The following is a 19,401-nucleotide window of genomic DNA, read 5'->3' on the forward strand; positions in this document are numbered from 1 at the left end:
TGTCTAAAATCAAAATGCCATTTTAATATTTGAATATAGTTATCAGTGCATCGACTGTCTTCAAGTAGCCAATATACTGATTTGCAATAAGAAATTTCTCTCATAGACCTGAATCCTGTAAGTCCATTAACTACAGCCCCTATGAACTTTTCTGTGTTAGGGATGCCTTTGTCAAGGAACTAGTATGCTGACTTATATTCACTCTTACAGGGACAGTGTTAAGATGACCAGAAAAAATATTTGCCTCTTTGACTCTCCTAAAAAGGAGACTCTACTTTTTTGGTTAATCACCTATCCTTTTGATTGACATGTTCTTATCTTTCAGGAAGCATTTTTCTCCCTCCTTGATTTCCTTCTTCTTTGAGCACATATCACTGTTTTCCCAAACACTGACAACCCAGTATAAGTCAAAATAAGATTTTTCTTAAAAACCATTAGGTTTGTAGTTATAGCAGCGATGGGATTGTAGTATAGAACAGCACACAGAAGCAGAAGGCCTGGGTTTAGGACCCAGTGGACACCTAAGTAACTATCGACTCAGCACCTCCTTTACTCCTTCTACTGGGACTCTTTTTCCCTCCCGTTCCTCCTATAGCTTGTTTAACTTGTCCTTGGACTCCATGAGCCAGTGGATCTCCCCTTTTGCTGAGCAATTCAACCTGAGTTTCTATCATTTGTAATAAAAACTAATGTCATTTCATGCAGAGATTCAGTTTCTTCATTTATAAATTTGGAAGAGTAATGCCTATTTCCTATCATTTTTATCAGGTTTAAATGAGATAAAGAACTTTAAAAGTACTATCTGAAAGTAAGTTATTTGGATATTGTGTTATATGTGCCTATATGCTCAGAACTATATTTGTAATCCTTTTATTCAATTCATTCTCTTTGAAACCAGTAAAAGGCATTATATTTTTAAGGACATATGATTATTTCCTTTTCTTATAATCATGTGGATGAAATGCTATACAGAAATACCTATTAATATTCTAGTATTTTTAAACAAGAATAAAAATGTGTTAGTAAAGTTTTGTCTTTTAGCTTTTTTTTAAAGTTTGCATTTTGTACTTCCAGTGAGCTATCAACTGTTTCTTTTATATTTAGGTTTATGAAGTAAGTCAAAAGACAAGCTTGCTGGCAAAACTGTATCTACCATTACCTAACAACACAGAGCTGAAAAGCAAAACTGTTTTGGAATGTGTAGAGTTCAGCTCTGATGAGCTGGTCACACCTGCGTATGGAGAAGTAGGAAGCAGTAAGTTTATTTAAAACGTCCCCTCCCCCATCTTTATTCTATTCATGAATTCCACATCCCACATGACCCTGGGTCATTTATGTGAGGAAAGAATGCTGTGTGTACAGTATCAGGTTCAAAGTGTATGAAACTCTCCTTTCAGATGTTAAACTAACATTTGTTTTTCACTCTGTCTTGAGTCATCATCAGATCTTTGGGAAATCTAAAATCTGGACTTAGCACTTGTGCTTTTCCTAAATCACCTGAGAACAGGGGCACTATGCTTTCTGGAACACGAGTCTGCTCCTGAGTGGAGACACTGCTCTGCTTCTTCCTTTCCTTCAGTGAAGCCTAAAGAAGCTCCGGGATGCGATGATTGGTCTGAATAGGGAAGGGTGGGAGAGAAGGAGGAAGAGAAAAAAGAGAAAAGGAGAGAAGGGAAAAGAAGGGATGTTTCTGTTCATTTGTTTTTCAATTGCTGGCACGCCTCATGCAGTGAACCTGGAGTTAGCGTGTCTGTGAGAACACTGCCATTGTTCTCCTTCCCCGCCAGATTCTTTCTCTGTCATCTTCCCAGGAGTTCCGCAGTTGCTCATGTCCATTTGGTGAGAAGGAAGGAAGTACGAACAAGTGAGCAGTGAGGAGAGAGAAGGGAATAAGTAGGCAAAAGAGCCTGGGAAGGACAGGAATACGAGAGGAAGTAGTTTTCTTAGAGTCCCGCTGAAGCAAAAACTACAGTGGTGGGAACCCAGGAGAAAATACTCAGGGCAAAAAATTTAGTGAGCCCTAGGCACTCAGCAAAAGTTTTGAGAGTATCGTTAAGCTCTCTGGAGATGGAGAAAGAAAATGGGTAGGGGGAGAAGACTCAGGAATGTAGGGAAAGAGGACAGAGTAGTAGCTGGTTGGGTGCTTGATCTCTGCCAGTATCCTTTCCTGCTGGAAGCCACTCCCAGAAAGAGTGGTTGAGAAAACTTCTCCTTGTAAGAAGAAGGCGGTACAGACGTTCATCCCTAGGTTTTCCTCTCTTGTAGTCTGCTTGAAGTGGTCTGCCTTGAGGTACCTTAGATGGGAAATGAGGGAGAGCTCTGAGATTAGAGTCTAAAGTCACCACGGAACAGCCTGGGGTTCCACAGGTAAAAGTCAGGGGGAAAAATCTACAATGTGTTAAACTCTATGCTTTATTTAAATGGCATGTTTTTAATGCTTTTATAAACAGATGTGCCTTTCCTTCTTGAGGGAAATGGAACTGAAGAACTTTGTCTTTTGACATCAGGAAAACTAAGCTACTGTCTATCGTGGGCTTTAGATGAAAATGGCGTTCCTCTGACAGCCATGTCGCAGTCCTTGAGATCTGCTTACTGCAGGTGATAAACTTCTGTGAAATAATTCCGTAATAAAATATGCCATAATAAAGCATTGCACAGAATATATGTCTGTAAAAGGGAAAACTCTAGAAGTGGTAAGAGCAGGTTGGTTTATTTGTACTATTTATTTTTATTTGGAGTTATATGTAAGTCAATGTATCTCTTTAATGCTTAGGTTTATAGCTACTTGGGTGATGACAGAGATGGTCCCATAGTTCTTGTAGGCAGGGGCCAAGTACCCCCAAGGATTTTATTTGTGAAGCCTTTATATCTCCCAAACATTCTGGATTATAAAAGAATCACTTATGCATTATCAGTTTGCTAGAAGAAAAATCCTAGAAATCTTATTAATGTCCCAGGACTTCCTTATGTTTTTTTAAGTTTATTTATTTTGAGAGAGAGTGAGAGAGACAGAAAGAGAAAGCATGAGAACGCAGGGTAAGGGCAGAGAGAGAGGGAGAAAGAGAAATCCAAGCATGCTCCATGCTATCAGCACAGAACCTGATGCAGGGCTTGATCCCACGAACTGTGAGATCATGACCTGAGCTGAAATCAAGAGTTGGTCGTTCAGCCAACTGAGCCACCTAAACACCCTAAGCACATTTCTAAAAAACATAGTTATATCCAACTCTATGACATTATGGAAAAGTCGGAACTATGGAGACAATAATGCCAGGCATTAGGAGGAGACAGGGATAAATAGGCAGGACACACAGGATCTTTAGGGCAGTGAAACTGCTGTCTATATGATACTATCATTGTAGATACATGTCATTACATATTTGTCAAAACCTGTGGAATGGAATGTATAACACCAAGAGTAAAGCGTCACGTAAACTACGGACTTGGAGTGATAATGATGTGTGAACCACTGATTGTATCAAATGCAAGTTTTATTGTGATGAATGTAATAAATTATAAGTCTGGTACAGGATGTTGACAGTAGCAGAGGTGGCATGTTTTGGGGGAGGAGGTAGGGGAGTATGGAAACTGGGTACTTTCTCATCAGTCTTACTCTGAACCTAAAACCCTATAAAGAGTCTATTTTTAAAATAAAATAATTTAAAAAATGTAAAACATTGCTTAAATTTAAAAATTTTAAACATAACTTGGATTAAACAGGAAGTCAACTGAAATTAGAGACTATTTTAAAAATAACAATGAGATCACTATGTATAAAACCAGTGGCATATGGCCAGAGTCACAGTAAGGGTTCAAAAATGCTTTCTTTGGCAACAGTTTTAGAGAAAAAACAAAGTGTCAGTAGCACTCAGCAATTGAAGTTGAGGAAACTGAGGTCATGGATGTAGATTACTTACCAAAAAGTTTCAAGAAGAGGCTGAAAATAAGAGACACAAGAGAATCAAAGTATAGGTTTCTTGAAAATTGAGGCAATTTTTATCTTCTTAGAACAAGTGATGAAAAAGAGCCAGAAAACAAGCCATAGAAAAAGAGCCAGAGTGTACTAGAAAGAGTATGCAATCCTTCAAGGTCCGGAAGATATTGAACCAGAATGCAAGTGAATAGCTATGGCTTTAGAGAGGAGGAAATATCTCTTCAAATCAGAGGAGACAGAAATAACTAAGTAGACAGAAACATAATTTTAATGATGTCCTTGTTTTGCTGCGTAAACAAGGTCATCTTCTTAGAGACCTGGATAAGGGCATTGAGAGAAAAATGGACAATTAATAGAGGTAATTCATTTTGGAGCTGGTGAGTAACCTTTTAATACTCTGAACCATTATTTGCTTGTATTTCTTAGTTTTTCCCTAGCATAGTCCCCACTGCAGCTATTTCCAATTTTGCCTCATCATACTATTCTTTGCTTTTTTCTTGGAGGCAAATGTTTGTTCTCCTTACTCTAAAGCTAACTTTAATGCAGGTAATTTGAAACTTTGTCTCCTTTAGTATCCTGATGATATATTGATATCCTTTTCTCTTACATTATCTTTAACTCTCCCATTTCCCTACGCTGTTAGTCTTTGGTATCCAAGAAGCCTTCTTTGTTTAAAAAAATAAGCAAACAAAAACCAAGCATTTGATTAAACCCTGAAGGCCTGTCTTGGCCATTTTTCCTGTCCACGTCCTCGTTTGTGTGGTCTACTCATCTTTGTACATTGCCTCCACTTTTTAATCACACATTCCCTCTCTAACTTAACCCGTTTATTCCTGAATGCTACCAGTGACCTTCTGGCCATATTCACTGGCCTGTCCTCATCATTTTTCTTCTTGAAGCTTTCTCTCTGATGGCTTCTGTGATGCTGCAGTGAGCAGTTCCATTTACTTGGAAATTCAAGTTTACAAATAAAAGCAAAGCAATTCTGTGAAAGATCAGGACAGATGAGAAATTTCAACAGGCAGTGAATTGCAAGAGAAGGTTTCAAAGTCCAGAGTGCTCTCTAAAGTAGAGTACTTTAATTTGATGTAAAACTTTACAGCTGGGGCCTCTGGGATCAGTGTGACTGGTTCAAGAACTTTCCTCTACAGTTGGGGGAGCTCAAGAACTGGTGCTGAGAAGGGGTTCTAGAAGCCTGGGATGGGATCTCCAAGAGGCAAGCCTGACTTGTGAGAGTCAGAGCATGGAAGCAAAGGAGATCCAAAAGAATGTCTTCATTTATTCTCTTATTTACTAATTTATTCAGTCATTCATTCATCAATGAGCTGGAGATGAAGCAATGAACCAAAAGAAAATCTTGGGATGTTTTAATAATACATTGAGCACACCTCTCTAATCTCAGTGATTGTTGTCTAGAGTTTTTGCTTAACAATTTTAAAAATACAAAACAGTTTTTCTTATGCTCACTAGTTAATTAACTTTTCTGACATGATTGACTTTTGGGTTTGCACCTATTTATCTTTCACACTTTGATTTTACATTTGCTTTTCTTGCTGAAATTGGCTCCTTTATTGATTCTTCCAGACAGTTTCTGTGGCTAGCAAATTTGTTTAGTTTTTGTATATCTTTATTTTATCCTCGTACTTTATGTGAGAGAGAGAGACAGAGAGACAGAGCACCCGGAGGAGGGGCAGAGGAAGAGAGAATCTTAAGCAGACTCCCCACTCAGCACAGAGCCCAGTGTAGGGCTCAGTCTCAGAACTGAGATCATGACCTGAGCCAAAATCAGGAGTCTGACACTTAACCAACTGAGCCACCCAGGTGCCCCTTTGTCCTCATTCTTGGATAATAGTTTGGGTGCAAAACCGAGGTTGAATTTTATTTTATAAAAATTGCATAATTTTCTGGGATTTATTATTCCTATTTAAAAGTCTGCCATGTTGGTGTTTTGTAGACAGTCTGTCTTTTCTCCCTAATAACTTTATCTTTTTTTTTTTTTTTTGGCTTAATTCATAGAGACATCCAGTGGTTGAGGGGATTGAGAATGGGGAGTTGTTGTTTAACAGAGTTTCTGTTTGGAATGATAAAAATTCTGGAATGAGGTAGTGACGGTAGTTGTCCAACACTGTGAATATACTTAATGCCACCAAATTGTGTTGCTTGCTTGGCATTTGGTGACAGGGATTTTTGCCATGGCTCACAGCTGAACACCTATGGGGTAGCTGGAAGAATCACTCTAGCAAAGGTAGGAGATGTTCTCAGGGCTTTATTACTGTCCATGAGGCAGAAATCATGGGACTGCATTGAAATCCAATTACAACTTCTTTTTTCTTTAGGCTATAATTGGGTAAGTTTCTCTGCCTAATCTATAATATGTAAGCTTAGCCTCGGGCTTTGTGACCTAGGCTAGGGCTCTTCCTATGAGAAGGAACATTTCTTACATGATAGCGTCAGGGGTATTGGCCTCTAGAGATCTCTTGTGACAAAGATATTAAAACAGTTCAAATACAAGCACAGAAATAGGAATTAAAGGAAAAATATTCATACTTCACCTATTTGTAATTTTACTTACATTCTATCAACAAGACATTGGCTTTGATAACAATAGCTTCTAAAGATTTATCATAGAAATGTGAACAGAAGCTGATAGAAAGTAGACAGTTTAAGATAGTGTCCATGTTTGTATTAAGACATTATTTAATCTCAGTTAGAACTGTATTTCTGGACTCCCAGTTTATGGACTGGAACATTTCTTGAGTTACTTTATGGAAAGGATCTTAGAGATTTTCCAGTCCAAATCCCTCTAATTACACATGATGAGGCAAATTATCTATGAAGAGAGAGATTAAATAATGGATAATTGATGGCTCTAAAGAAATCCTTACTGTTTAGGATTGAATTTCTTTTGCACTTAGCTGTAGCTGAGGCCACCAAGGATGAATTATGAGTCTAGACTCTTAGAGCTCTCCAACTCCTCAAGATGGCCTCATATGACCAAAGATACTCTTCTGGTAGAATACTTCCCAGTATTACTCTATATTATATTTCAACTGTAAAGGTAGGGCCTAAGGATTCTTTTTATATTGTGTACTTTATTAATTTTGCTAAAGCTAACATCTTGATTGAATTTCAATGTTGTGTGTCCTATGGCAAGAAAATATTTAACAAGTTACTGTCCTCAGGGTTTACAAAGTACATTCAGTAAGCACTATTTGCTTCAGCATGTACTATGTTTTAGCTACTACACAGAATGGAAATGGCAAAGATGGATGGATATTGATAGCTGTTGCCATTAAGAAGCTTATTGTCTCTTAAGGGAAGTGATAGACATTTATCAAAGAGCTATTATACAAGTTAGAGAAGAGAACCAGGAGAGATATCACATCCAGATCTTCTGTTCTATCCCTAAATGTAGGGGAAGGATAGGTTTCATCTTTAATTACCTGGAATGGGTAGGCTTTACCCTGTATAATAGATGCACAACCTGCATATCCTATGCAAATTCACAAAATACTTTTCTCTATGTTAGTGTGTTAAAGAATGTAGATGCAAGAGGAGTCCCTGGAATTCCATGGCTCATTAATGCACAGAAGCTCTTTGAATGGGCAAATGAAGTAAAAATTGATCCAAATAATCCAGAATATTCTGATTTAATGGAATATATCATGGTAAGTTACAGCAAACATTAATACTGTAAATATATTCTATTTCCTAAGCTCTTCTCCCTCATACTTCAAATTTGCTATATATTTTTCTAGGTACCAGGAGACATGTAAATATAAATCTGAGGACAGATATAATTTTCAACCAGTTTACAGTACTTAAAGGCAATTAGAAATTCAGCAACTGAAATAATTGCTAGTTTAGGCCTGATAGTTGGTACTCTGCCCTTACTTAGCAGCCTGCAGTACATCCTACAGACCAACCTTCAGGCTAACATCTCTTATGTAACTACTGAGGACCAGTGGTATTATAGATGCTAGGGATATGAAGATGATTTATAGACACATTCGTTCCCTCAGACTCCGTTATCTGTTCACTTCTACTCTTCCTTAAAGCCAACTGAATTTCTCTGTGTGCCTCAAACATGCATTCTTCATGCCTTTATGCAGGTCATTCCCTCTGCACCCATGGGTTCTCACCTATCATACAAGTCTGATAGTTTCCCTGATAACCTCAGTTAGATATGGGCCCTTTGCTCTTTTCCCTCCTGTTAACCTTTTTTCTTTTTATAACTTCTATGGCTCTAATATCATTCTGCCTTTTACAGTAGTTATTCATTCTGTGTTTTATTTTTCAGTGTAGAACTACAGCAAATAAGCCTTTGCCAGCTAGCACTCTTCCTTACATGTACCATGTACTCACACGTGCATTTATTGTATAAAACAATGCACTGATCATTGCAACTAAACTTCCTAGACCAGAGCTCCCCAGCTCACGTGCTCAGTTGGTTATAGTTGTACAGAAATTTTGATCCTCTCTCAACATTTATGGCAACCAGATATAAATAGCCTCATCTTTTAAACCAGTGTGCGATACAGATATTTTCATTTTTCATTTAGGTCATGACCAGGAAAAGGTTGGGAAGCCATATATGCTGGATTCTTTTCTTTTTTTCTTTTTCCTTTCCTTTCTTATCCTTTTATTTTTTCCTTTTTTTCCAGATTCTATCTCTTGTATAGATTCCTTGCTCCATTTCCTACATATATGGCAACTCTCACATCTCACAGTTGAGGGGGAAAAAACAAGGTTATGAAATAATTCTTGAATTTAAAATAATGTTTTAAGTAAAGGCTTTATTTATGTTTTATAGTACATGAAACATAAAGGACAGGATATTCCAAAGTATTTTCGTCTTGAACAGATGCAAGATGAATTTAACTTTGTTTCTGAAGAGGAAATGAAAAAGAGTAAACGTTTCCAGCTATTGCAACTTCGAAATGCAGGTCAATTAGACGTTTTCCTTCTGCAGCAAATGCCCCTCCATAATAAAGAGATTCCAGATTTACTCTTCCAGGTACCTGGTTTCTATTTCAATATCTCTTGTTATATGATAAATTAATATTTTTGCTACTTTAAATCTATCTTGATTTTTTTCTTTTTTTAACTAATAAGTTTATTTTAAATATAGGTTAAAATAGGCTTTTTAATTTAACTTTGGTTATTATCAGTAAGAAAAAATGAATAAATTTTTTGATATTTGTTTTTGTTCTGGACTGAAAGGAAATTGCAGGAGACCACATAATATTAAATATAGTAAAAGTTGTTTTAAAAAATAATATAGGGGCACCTGGGTGGCTCAGTCAGTTAGGCGTCTGACTTCGGCTCAGGTCAAGATCTCACAGTTCATGAGTTCAAGTCCCTTGTCTGACTCTGTGCTGACAGCTTAGAGCCTGGAGCCTGCTTCAGATTTTGTGTCTCCCTCTCTGCTCCTCCCCAATTTGCACTGTCTTTCTCTCTTTCTCTCAAAAACAAATAAACATTTTTTAAAATAATGTAAAGAATTGTTTGTTTTTGTTGTTGCCACTCAGCCATCCTTTAGCTTTTATACCCTAATTTACAAGTTATGCAAACAAAACTATGCAAGACTCATCACATTTAAAACTCAAGTTGTAGGGAGAGGTTAGGAGACGAGAGGGCATCGCCTACATACCCACTGGATGAGTAGATTGAGTTTCACATGCAATTAGCCAGGGATGCGGAAACATACAGAAGCAGAGCAGAACATAGGGCAGAACACCTGCAACAAATTTTGATGCTGGTTTTCCTGGGCTTTGAAACCCTAGTGAGGATTAAGCTTCTTGTGACATGTCCACACAGAGTAGGGTTTTGCCAGAGTTAACAAAACAAAATGAAGCAAAAAAATCAAACAAACAAAAAAATCCCCTGTACCCAATAGGCAAAGTTTAGAGAGTTTGGACTCCTCTGGCCCTTGAACTCAAGTGAAGGCCGCATTATCCTTCAAGAAAAAAAATAGAGCCAGTCCTCAAGTGTCCCTGAACAAAGTCTCTGTCTCCAGCTCTTCAGCATTCTGGAAAACCTGTTCCTTACAATCTGTCCAGTGACTGTGGTTCAGTACCCTACCATCTGTGTGGTTCTGAAACTGAGTTGATATAAGGATCATGACCAGAAATCTGTTTCCTCATAGGCTTCTAGACAAATATTATACTCAGTGGATAGACATCAATTTTCCCATTAATCTGAACAACATAAAGATGGCCACTATTGTCTCTACCAGTAAGAGCCAATATATTAAGACAAAAAGAGGTAAGAAAGGAAAGAAGGAAATTAGAATTAGAAAAGACAAACTGCTTTTGTTTGCAGAAAATACATTTGTCTACATGGAAAACTAAGAGAATCTACAACGAGCTATAACCACTAATGAATTTGTTGAATATAATACCCATGTGTTAAAACAAATAGCTAATTTTTTTATAGCAAAAAGAACATTGTGCCTCTACAATGGAGAAATCTAGTTGTCACCATCACAACTCAGTGATCCAACTTAATCTTATTAATTGTGGTACACAGAATAATGGCCCCCTAAAGATGTCTACTCCCTAATCCCCAGAACCTGTGAATGTATTCTGTTACATTGTTTAAAACAGAGAGATTGTCCTGGATTATCTGGGTGGACCTGATCTAATTATATGAACCTTTAAAATCAGAGAAAATTTTCCAGCTGGGAGGAAAACCTGCAGCAGCAAGAGAAATCAGAGAGATTTGTCACGAGAAGGGTTCAACACGTGGTTGCTGGCTCTGAGATCTGGAGGCCCACCTACCTGTAAAGACTGGAGAGAGGTCCCTGGAAGCTGAGAGTGGGTCCCAGCCGACAACAGCAAAGGAGTCAGACCTCAGTCCCAGAGCTTCAGGGTCCTGGATTCTGCCAACAGCGTTAGTGAGCTCAGAAACATAGCCTTCTGGAGCTTCCCAGTAAGAACTTGGCCGGCCTACACCTTGATCCCAGCATTGTGAGACCTAGGGCAGAGAACTAGAACTTCACACCTACAAAACTGTGAAAGGATAAGTTTGTGTTGTTGGAAGCCACTTAATCTGTGACAATTTGTTAGAACAGCAGTAGAAAACTGATAGACGAAGGAAAGACAGCTAGATATGACTGCCCCTTACATGATACAGTATAAAATACACCACATTATAACAAAATATCCTTGCCAAATTTGTGTAATCTGATTCCAATTAGGACTTTAGATGAATTTGTTTACAAGAAATATGAAGACTAGAGGGGCTCCTGGGTGGCTCAGTCGGTTGAGCGTCCAACTTCAGCTCAGATCATGATCTCACAGTCTGTGGGTTCGAGCCCCACGTTGGGCTCTGTACACAGCTCAGAGCCTGGAGCCTGCTTCGGATTCTGTGTCTCCCTCTCTCTCTGCCCCTCCCCAACTGAGTCTCTGTCTCTCTCTCTCAAAATAAAATAACGACATAAGAAAATTTTTTTAAAAAATGAATTCTAGAGAAATAAGTTAAATGGCACCACAAGGAAACAATCAAATTTGCAGTGTGGGACAACTGGCTGACAGGCACAACTGTTTTAATGTCTTTAAAAAGTCAGAGTATTCTGGATTAAAAGAGACTAAAGAGACAACCAAAGGCAACATGATCTGCAAGTAGATCCAGATTTTGAAGGGAAAAATGGCAATTGGTGAAATTTGACTGCAGGATGAATATTAAATAATACTGGGAAATTGTTAATTTTGTTGTCTGAGATTATGGCATTGTGGTTGTCGGTCCTTAGTTTTTTGAAGATTCATGCTGAAGTATTTAGGAATGAGGTATCATGGTGTCTATAATTTACTTTGAGATATTTTCACCAAAATAATAAAAATAATAAAAGAGATTAAGCAGGTGTAAAAAAGTACACAGTTGACCCTTTAACTACGGGGGTTAGGAGCATCAAACCCTGAGCAGTGTATAACTTTTGACTCCCCTCAAACTGAACTAATAGCCTGTTGTGGACTAGATGCCTTACCAATAACACAAAGCATTGATTAACACATATTTTTTTATATTATATTCTAATATATTGTATTCTTACCATAAAGTAAGCTGGAAAGAAAAGAAAATGTTATTAGGAAAATTGTAAAGAAGAAAAAATACTTTTTCAGCAACATTCTGCAAAAAAAATCTGCATCTATGTGTACCTGCACAGTTCAAACCCATGTTGTTCAGGGCTCAATTGTAATTACTTAATCAACAAAATGGGTATATGGATTTTAACATTCTTGATAATTTCTGTAGATTTGAAAAACTTGAGGAAAAACTAAAGACCAAAATAAATAGCATTCTATACATCAGTAAAAACCTACTAAAAATGTAACTGAATGAAGATACCCCTTCAGTGACAATAAAAACTCTAAGATACGTAGGAATATATTTAACAAAAAAGATGTGCAAGAACTTAATGGAGAAAATTATAAAACATTTTGAATGATGTAAAAAAAAAATCTGAGTAAATCTGATAGGAAGTTGTAAATTGCCCACATTGTAGGAATGCCAGTCCTCCCCAGATTAACTTGTAAAGGTAGTAATACAATCCCAAACTGGTGAAACAGAGCAGAGGGCCTCCAAACAGACTTACTATGCGTATGTGGAAACTTAATGTTTGGCAGAGTTGTGGTCACAAACAGACTATCTGTTAAGTGGTTCTGGTCATCTGTGTAGAAAGAAATGAAATCAAACTCAGACCTCACAAAAGGAATAAATACCATGTGTAATGAAGATTACATGTGAATCATGTTAACTATACTGGAACTAAAATTTTAAATGTCATAAAAAAGGAAAATATGAAAAGCAAAACTTTAACTGAATATTTTAATCTTGGGTAAGAAAGTATTTATTAAAACACGAAAAGTATAAATTAAAAAGGAAAAGCTTAATAAATGTGATATTAAAATTAAAACCCCACAGATTTAAAAAATGTATTTGTAACACATATAACAAATATTAATATCTAGATATTATAATATTTAAGTAATTCCTATGAATTAATGCCTTAAAGAATGATCTGAAATACTAATATATCTTTAAGTAAAAGTTGTTACTGCCCAACAGAATTAAATTCAAGATTTCTTGCAGAAAATCGGAAGAACAAGTAAGTTACTTTCAGATAAAAGAATGTTCATTGTGAACAAATCAAGAGACTATAGATGCTGGTGAGGGTGTGGAGAGACGGGCACCTTCCTACACTGCTGGTGGGAATGTAAACTGGTGAAGCTGCTCTGGAAAACAGTGTGAAGGTTCCTCAAAAAACTATCCGTAGAACTCCCTTATGACCCAGAAATAGCCCTGCTAGGGATTTACCCAAGGGATACAGAAATGCTGATGCATAGGAGCACATGTACCCCAATGTTCATAGCAGCACTGTCAACAATAGCCAAATCATGGAAAGAGCCTAAATGTCCATCACCTGATGAGTGGATCAAGAAGATGTGGTATATATTCACGATGGAGTACTACATGGCAATGAGAAAGAATGACATCTGGTCATTCATGGCAACGTGGATGGACCTCGAGGGTGTCATGCTCAGCGAAATAAATCAGGTGGAAAAGGACAGATGCCATATGTTTTCACTCATATTTGGAACAGAAGAAACTTCTGTTTCTTCTAACTAACAGAGGACCATGGGGAGGAGAAGCGGGGAGAAAGAGTTAGGGAGAGGGAGAGAGTCAAATCATGAGAGACTCTTGAATACTGAAAACAAACTGAGGGCTGAAGGGGGAGGACAAAAAGGGAAGGTGGGTAATGGTCATGGAGGAGGACCGTTGTGGGGATGAGCACTGGGTATCATATGGAAACCAACTTGACAATAAACTATAAATAAGTTAAAAAGAATGCTCATTGTAATACAGCTGAAGTTATAAAGTATCTACTTCATTATTTTTGTGTAGTGTTTGATGATATCCACAATGTAAAACGATTCCCATGTGCATTAGGGATGTAGCCCACAAATGCATATATAACAGATGCAGATTTATTCTAAATTATGTAGATGATGCAGCCTGACAAATAATCTTATACCAACTATTGGATGTAAAATTAAAGTTGTTGATTAACTTTTTTTTAATTTTTAAAAATGTTTTATAATGTTCTATTTATTTTTGATACAGAGAGAGACAGAGCATGGGGTGGGGGGGACAGAGAGAGAGGGAGACACAGAATTGGAAGCAGGCTCCAGGCTCTGAGCTATCAGCACAAAGCCTGACGCCGGGCTCAAACACATGTGCGTGAGATCATGACCTGAGCTTTAACCGACTGAGCCACCCAGGTGCCCCTTGATTACCTTTTTAAAGCTAGCCATTAAGGGCCACCTGCCTGGCTCAGTCAGTGGAACATGCACCTTTTGATCTTGGGGTTGTGAGTTCGAGCTCCACATTGGGTGTAGAGGTTACTTTAAAAATTTTTTAAACTTAAAGTTATAATTAAAAATTAAAGTTGTTGATACTATAGTACTTCCTATATGTTTTGTTTTCAGTGATTGCCAGATAAATGTATGAATAAAGAACATTTCTCGATCATCTTCACATTTTTTTTATAATTTCTCAATCATATTTTTTTTCTCAACATTACTCTATTTTAAAAGATGAATGGACTTCATCCTAGAAGCAAAGGAATCAAAAGCTATTCTTAATGCTCAGTGAGAGACTCAGAAAGAAATGTTTCCTTCTCTCAATGTCAGTGTCCCAGTGTCTCCTAACATGAACTGAAGTGAATATTTTATATTTTATTACAGTGTATCATAGCTGAACTCTGAAATTGAAGAGGTGAAACTAACTTACTTCTCTGTTTAGGAATATGAAACTCAGATAGAGAAAGATATCTCCATTTCAGATGTCAATTCCATTACCACACAAAGGATTACTTCTGCCAATTTTCTGAAAAAGGTAACAATGACAAATAGTACCATCAGTATGTTTACATTTACTTTTGTGAAATCCTCCTAATCTCCCTTTCCCTTCATTGCATGCAAAAATTAGAAGTGAAAACTAGCAGTACCAGTAGCATTGTAAATACTTAATCTTCAAATAGAAATAATTATTTCTTTAAATTAAATTTATTTTTTTTATAGATGAGAAAGTTGATAATGAAAAGGATTGTCAAAGTTAGCAAATTTAACTTATCAGATGTTGTGGCTGATTATGAAGAAATTGTATCTGCAAGGTACATAGTAAAAATTATTATTTAAATGAAATACAAAGCCTTAAGCTAATGCCTTCAAATTTCTCTATGTTCTCTGTTTTAATAGTAAGTTATATGCAAAGGATGCATTTACAAAGCTTAATGTGAAATATAGTGACTTAAAGTATATTGGTATATTTTATTAATTTTTTAATGTTTGTTTATTTTTGAGATAGAGAGAGAGAGACAGAGTGTGAGTGGGGGAGAGGCACAGAGAGAGAAGGATGTAGAAGCCAAAGCAGGCTCCAGGCTCTGAACTGTTAGCACAGAGCCCGATGTGGGACTTAAATTCATTAACTGCAAAATCATGATCTGAGCCAAAGTTGGATGCTTAACTGACTGAGCTACACAAGTGCCCCATTTTATTTATTTATTTTATTAACTTTTTTGGTTATTTAAAAATTGCATTTTGGACATATCTCTAAGATAGGTATTTTCAATTTCACAGTATTTTAATTTTTTTAATGTTAATTTTGAGAGAGAAAGAGCCTGCGGGCAAGCTGGGGAGGAGCACAGAGGGGAGACACAGAATCTGAAGCAGGCTCCAGGCTCTGACCTGTCAGCACAGAGCCCAACAGGAGGCTCAAACCCGCCAGCCATGAGATCATGACCTGTGCTGAAGTGGGACACTTAATTGGCTGAGCCACCCACTATGTCCCAATAGTATTTTAGATTTTAACCCTCTCCTTATTAATAATTTTTAGGGCAAGAAAGAAAAAGCAAAGAAAATACATTTGTCCCAAATTAGCTTTGCCTTAAGATTTTCCTGTCCTGGAGCTGCTACTGGAGAAGTTGCTGCTGGCAGCACCACACACTAAGCCTATAATCTTCCCCTTTCAAAACCGAATCCTCAGCCAGACATGGATGCTGTGATCTGCAGGCACCAGTTGCGGGAGCCTTTGGCTGAACTCAATTCTCATACTGTTCTCTCTCTGAAACATAGTGGTGGGACCGGGACCATGGATGCCATGTTTCTAGGAATCCTCCCTGGGGCCACATGCAGATTCCTAGTGTTACTAATAAGGTTTTAATTGGTTTGGATGCAGAAATCTATATTTTATTTTCAGTTTTTGGGGGGGAAATGGGTGTGACCATAAAACTGTAACTCCATGGATTTGTGTTGTCAGCCTATGTAACTAACTCCTGTTTCAAAGCCACGTAGAAAAGTTGAGTGTCTAACCACTTTCAAGAGAGTAATTTCTAAAAGATGAATAATATTCTGAAAGAACATCATGTTTTGTGGAACTACCTCTCCTTGTCTTTTCTTGGACCACCTACCCAAAGGGCGTGGAGCAATCACGTTTTTCTCGTAACCTGACAGTGAGCATACCATCTCTCCTATGCTCCAACAAAGCTTCATTCCCTGATTTTAAGATAACTGTCTCCTCTCCACAGTGGAGAACATATGGTTCAGAATAATAGCCCTATTTGCAATAATTAAGTTGAAAATTTGATGTCTTTTAAAACAAAGTTATCTTGTGTATATGCACGGTTTTACTCTTTAGCCAGTTGACACTTGCAGTTTGTAAGCTTGTTGAACGACAAAGAAAGTTAAAGCCTCAAAGGAAAGAAAGGAAAAAGGTGGCCGCACAGACTGTCTGTGATGGAGATGTTAAGATTCTTGTTAGAATACTGCGGGCTTACAACATTCCTACCAGGAACACAACAGTTAATAGGTAAGACAGTGTACACCAATTTTTACAGTTGCAAAAGCTCTGTCTTAAATGTAAATTTCCATACTGTCCCATGTGTAAAACTCTGCACTTTACTAACGCTTCATATACAGAAATGGAATGAAAGTTGAAGTCTTCATTTGGATCGTCATACTGTCATTGCCATGTGTTAAGAGTTCTCAGAAGGTTGAGATGTGCAAAGTAATTTTAGCACGTGTATTTTGGGGTGACATATCAAAGAAATGCCTTTGTCCCTGTTCCCTCTTGTGGAAACTTGTGACGCTGCTCTTGCCAGCTGCACTGTTCTCTGCCCCTGGTCCCTCTCAGTGTTGAACTCTGTGTGGGACTTGTTATCTTGGTTGACCTGCGCAAAAATCAGATCTTATTCAACTCTTCTGCAGGCACTCCATGGATTTTCTTTACGTTTATTGAGCTGAGGATAAGTGGGGCCAGAATAGACATCGCCATTTAGTGGCCAAATTAAGGCATCATGAATATTAAATCCTCATATATATTTAGTGTATCCTGAATATTGAATGTCTTATATATTTAGTCTCATGTGTGAGTCATATATGATGGATTCTTAGAACTCAGGTATCTCAGGAATATTAAATATCCCTTCCTATGTTTAACACCTATGTGCTCTATGTGTTTATCTTATGTTTACCACATCTCATGAATTCTACATGTGAAAAATATTTTGCTTACTAGGTACTAATATGTAGATTATCTATAAAACCTAATCTGTAAAACTTCTTTTTTCTATGTTTTATAAACTACATTCTTATTTATCTAATAGAATTGATGTTCTCAAAACAGATGCACATTTCAAAGGCTAACTTTTATGAATTAAGGACATCATAAAATCACCACCAGTTTCTGTAATCATCACTTTGTAAAAGTCATAATATTGTAACACCTAAAATAGGCAGGATATAATCTCCAAGTATCACTTGCCTTATATTTCTCCTTTGCTGAGGACCCGACTGGACCCAATCTGCACTTAGGAGCCAGCCTTCTAGAATAGTGATTATGAAATGTTTAGCTCTAACCACCCATGATAAGAAAATACAAAACAAACTGTAAGATCCAGGGTAACTGAATTCTTTATCTCCATGAACATAGGCAAAACCCTACAGATTCCCACCAACACTAATGTTAAAATTACTTACAGTGTTTACCTCTTAATTGTTTTTCCTGAAGAGCCTTGGAGCTGCCTACTTATTTGATATCATCCGTATCTCGCCTCCGACATAAGGAAACAGTCAAATCAGTATCTTCAGATAAGATCTTAAATGAGGTAAGTATTTAATAACACTTCTATAAAGTACAATTTTGATTATGCTTGCCCTGAATTGCAACTGGCTCCTGACTGGCCTCTCCATTGCAAGCGTCTTGAGCTTCTAGTTGACTTTCCATAACACAGTGAAGGTGCTCTTTATGAAATGTAATCTAACCAATTCATTCCATGCTCCTCCACTCTCAGGGCCTATAGAATAAGGTACAAGCTCCTCTAGAATACCTACAAAAATCTGTGATGATCTGGCCCTTCCCTGCCAATCAGCCCCGTCACTCTCCACCCCACATAGGCTATACAGTCCTTAAAGGTAAGTTCCATTTATCTCTTGATCCTGGAAAAGTACCTGATATTAAATAGGACCAATAAATATGTATTAAATGAATGAATCACTAATGGCTGTTTGGACACCTGGAAAAAGTAAGCCATCCAGTTTTCAGTCAGTAATCAAATAATTTCCTAGCCTTCTCCCTTTTACCAACTTTATAAAATATTTCAACAATCTGGTCAGTGTTTATTATGTGTTCCAGGGTACTGTACACCCTTTTGTGGAAGTTTCCTTTCAACACACTGTATACCGAACCAGTACTGCGAGTGGATCTCATCCGTGCTGGAATGAAGAAATTAAAGTAGATTTTATGTAGGTTGGAATCTATTTTTTCTCAGCTTCTAAAAAAGAGCAATAACAAAACTGTTTTCATATACCATTTATCAAAAATAATGGTTGATATAGGATTTATTTTTTAAGCTTTAAATTATTAAATATTTCTAAGGTATGAATATATATAATGAACATGCAAATGTAAGTTCTGAGGAAAAACGATAGTATGAATACCCATGTATCTGCCATCCAGCTTAAATAGAATATAACCATTACCTTTGAAGTCCAGTACCTCATTGTATCCCCTCTCCTTCCTCCTAGAGGTAACAACCACTAATTTGTGTTAACATTTCCTGTCTTTATGATTTTATACCATAATTATTTATCCCTAACTATGTATTATTTACTTGTGGATGTTTATATAAGTTGAATCATCTTTTGCAATCTTGTTTACTCTCAGTTATTTTGAGAGGTTCATCTGTGTTCATACTCACAGCTTTCCTCCCTTCCTTCCTCCCTTCTATGTTCTTTCCTTCTTTCCTTCCTTTTCTCCCCTCTTCCTCCTTTCCTTCCTTCTTTTATTTTCACTTCTATATAGCATCCTACTGGACTAAAATGCCATAATTTTTTATACCTCTTCCTGCTGATACACGTTTTTCTTGTTTTAGGCTTTTTCTATTGAAAGCAATGTTGCTCTGAACA

General features: G+C 37.1%; 1 protein-coding gene across 1 annotated transcript in view; it reads left to right on the top strand.

Annotated features, from left to right (window-relative positions):
- The window catches only part of CC2D2B (coiled-coil and C2 domain containing 2B), an 87,844-nt gene that overhangs the window by 36,952 nt on the left and 31,491 nt on the right, over window positions 1-19,401 (top strand). The window contains exons 14-22 of the mRNA XM_029932293.1: window positions 1,105-1,255; window positions 2,451-2,598; window positions 7,464-7,602; window positions 8,748-8,951; window positions 14,741-14,833; window positions 15,019-15,110; window positions 16,634-16,804; window positions 18,005-18,101; window positions 18,629-18,738. Of these exons, the coding sequence (XP_029788153.1) occupies window positions 1,105-1,255; window positions 2,451-2,598; window positions 7,464-7,602; window positions 8,748-8,951; window positions 14,741-14,833; window positions 15,019-15,110; window positions 16,634-16,804; window positions 18,005-18,101; window positions 18,629-18,738 (1,205 nt within the window). The remainder of the gene's footprint in view (window positions 1-1,104; window positions 1,256-2,450; window positions 2,599-7,463; window positions 7,603-8,747; window positions 8,952-14,740; window positions 14,834-15,018; window positions 15,111-16,633; window positions 16,805-18,004; window positions 18,102-18,628; window positions 18,739-19,401) is intronic.

Source organism: Suricata suricatta, chromosome 2, assembly GCF_006229205.1.
Source record: "Suricata suricatta isolate VVHF042 chromosome 2, meerkat_22Aug2017_6uvM2_HiC, whole genome shotgun sequence".
In the NCBI taxonomy this organism is placed as follows: Eukaryota; Metazoa; Chordata; class Mammalia; order Carnivora; family Herpestidae; genus Suricata; species Suricata suricatta.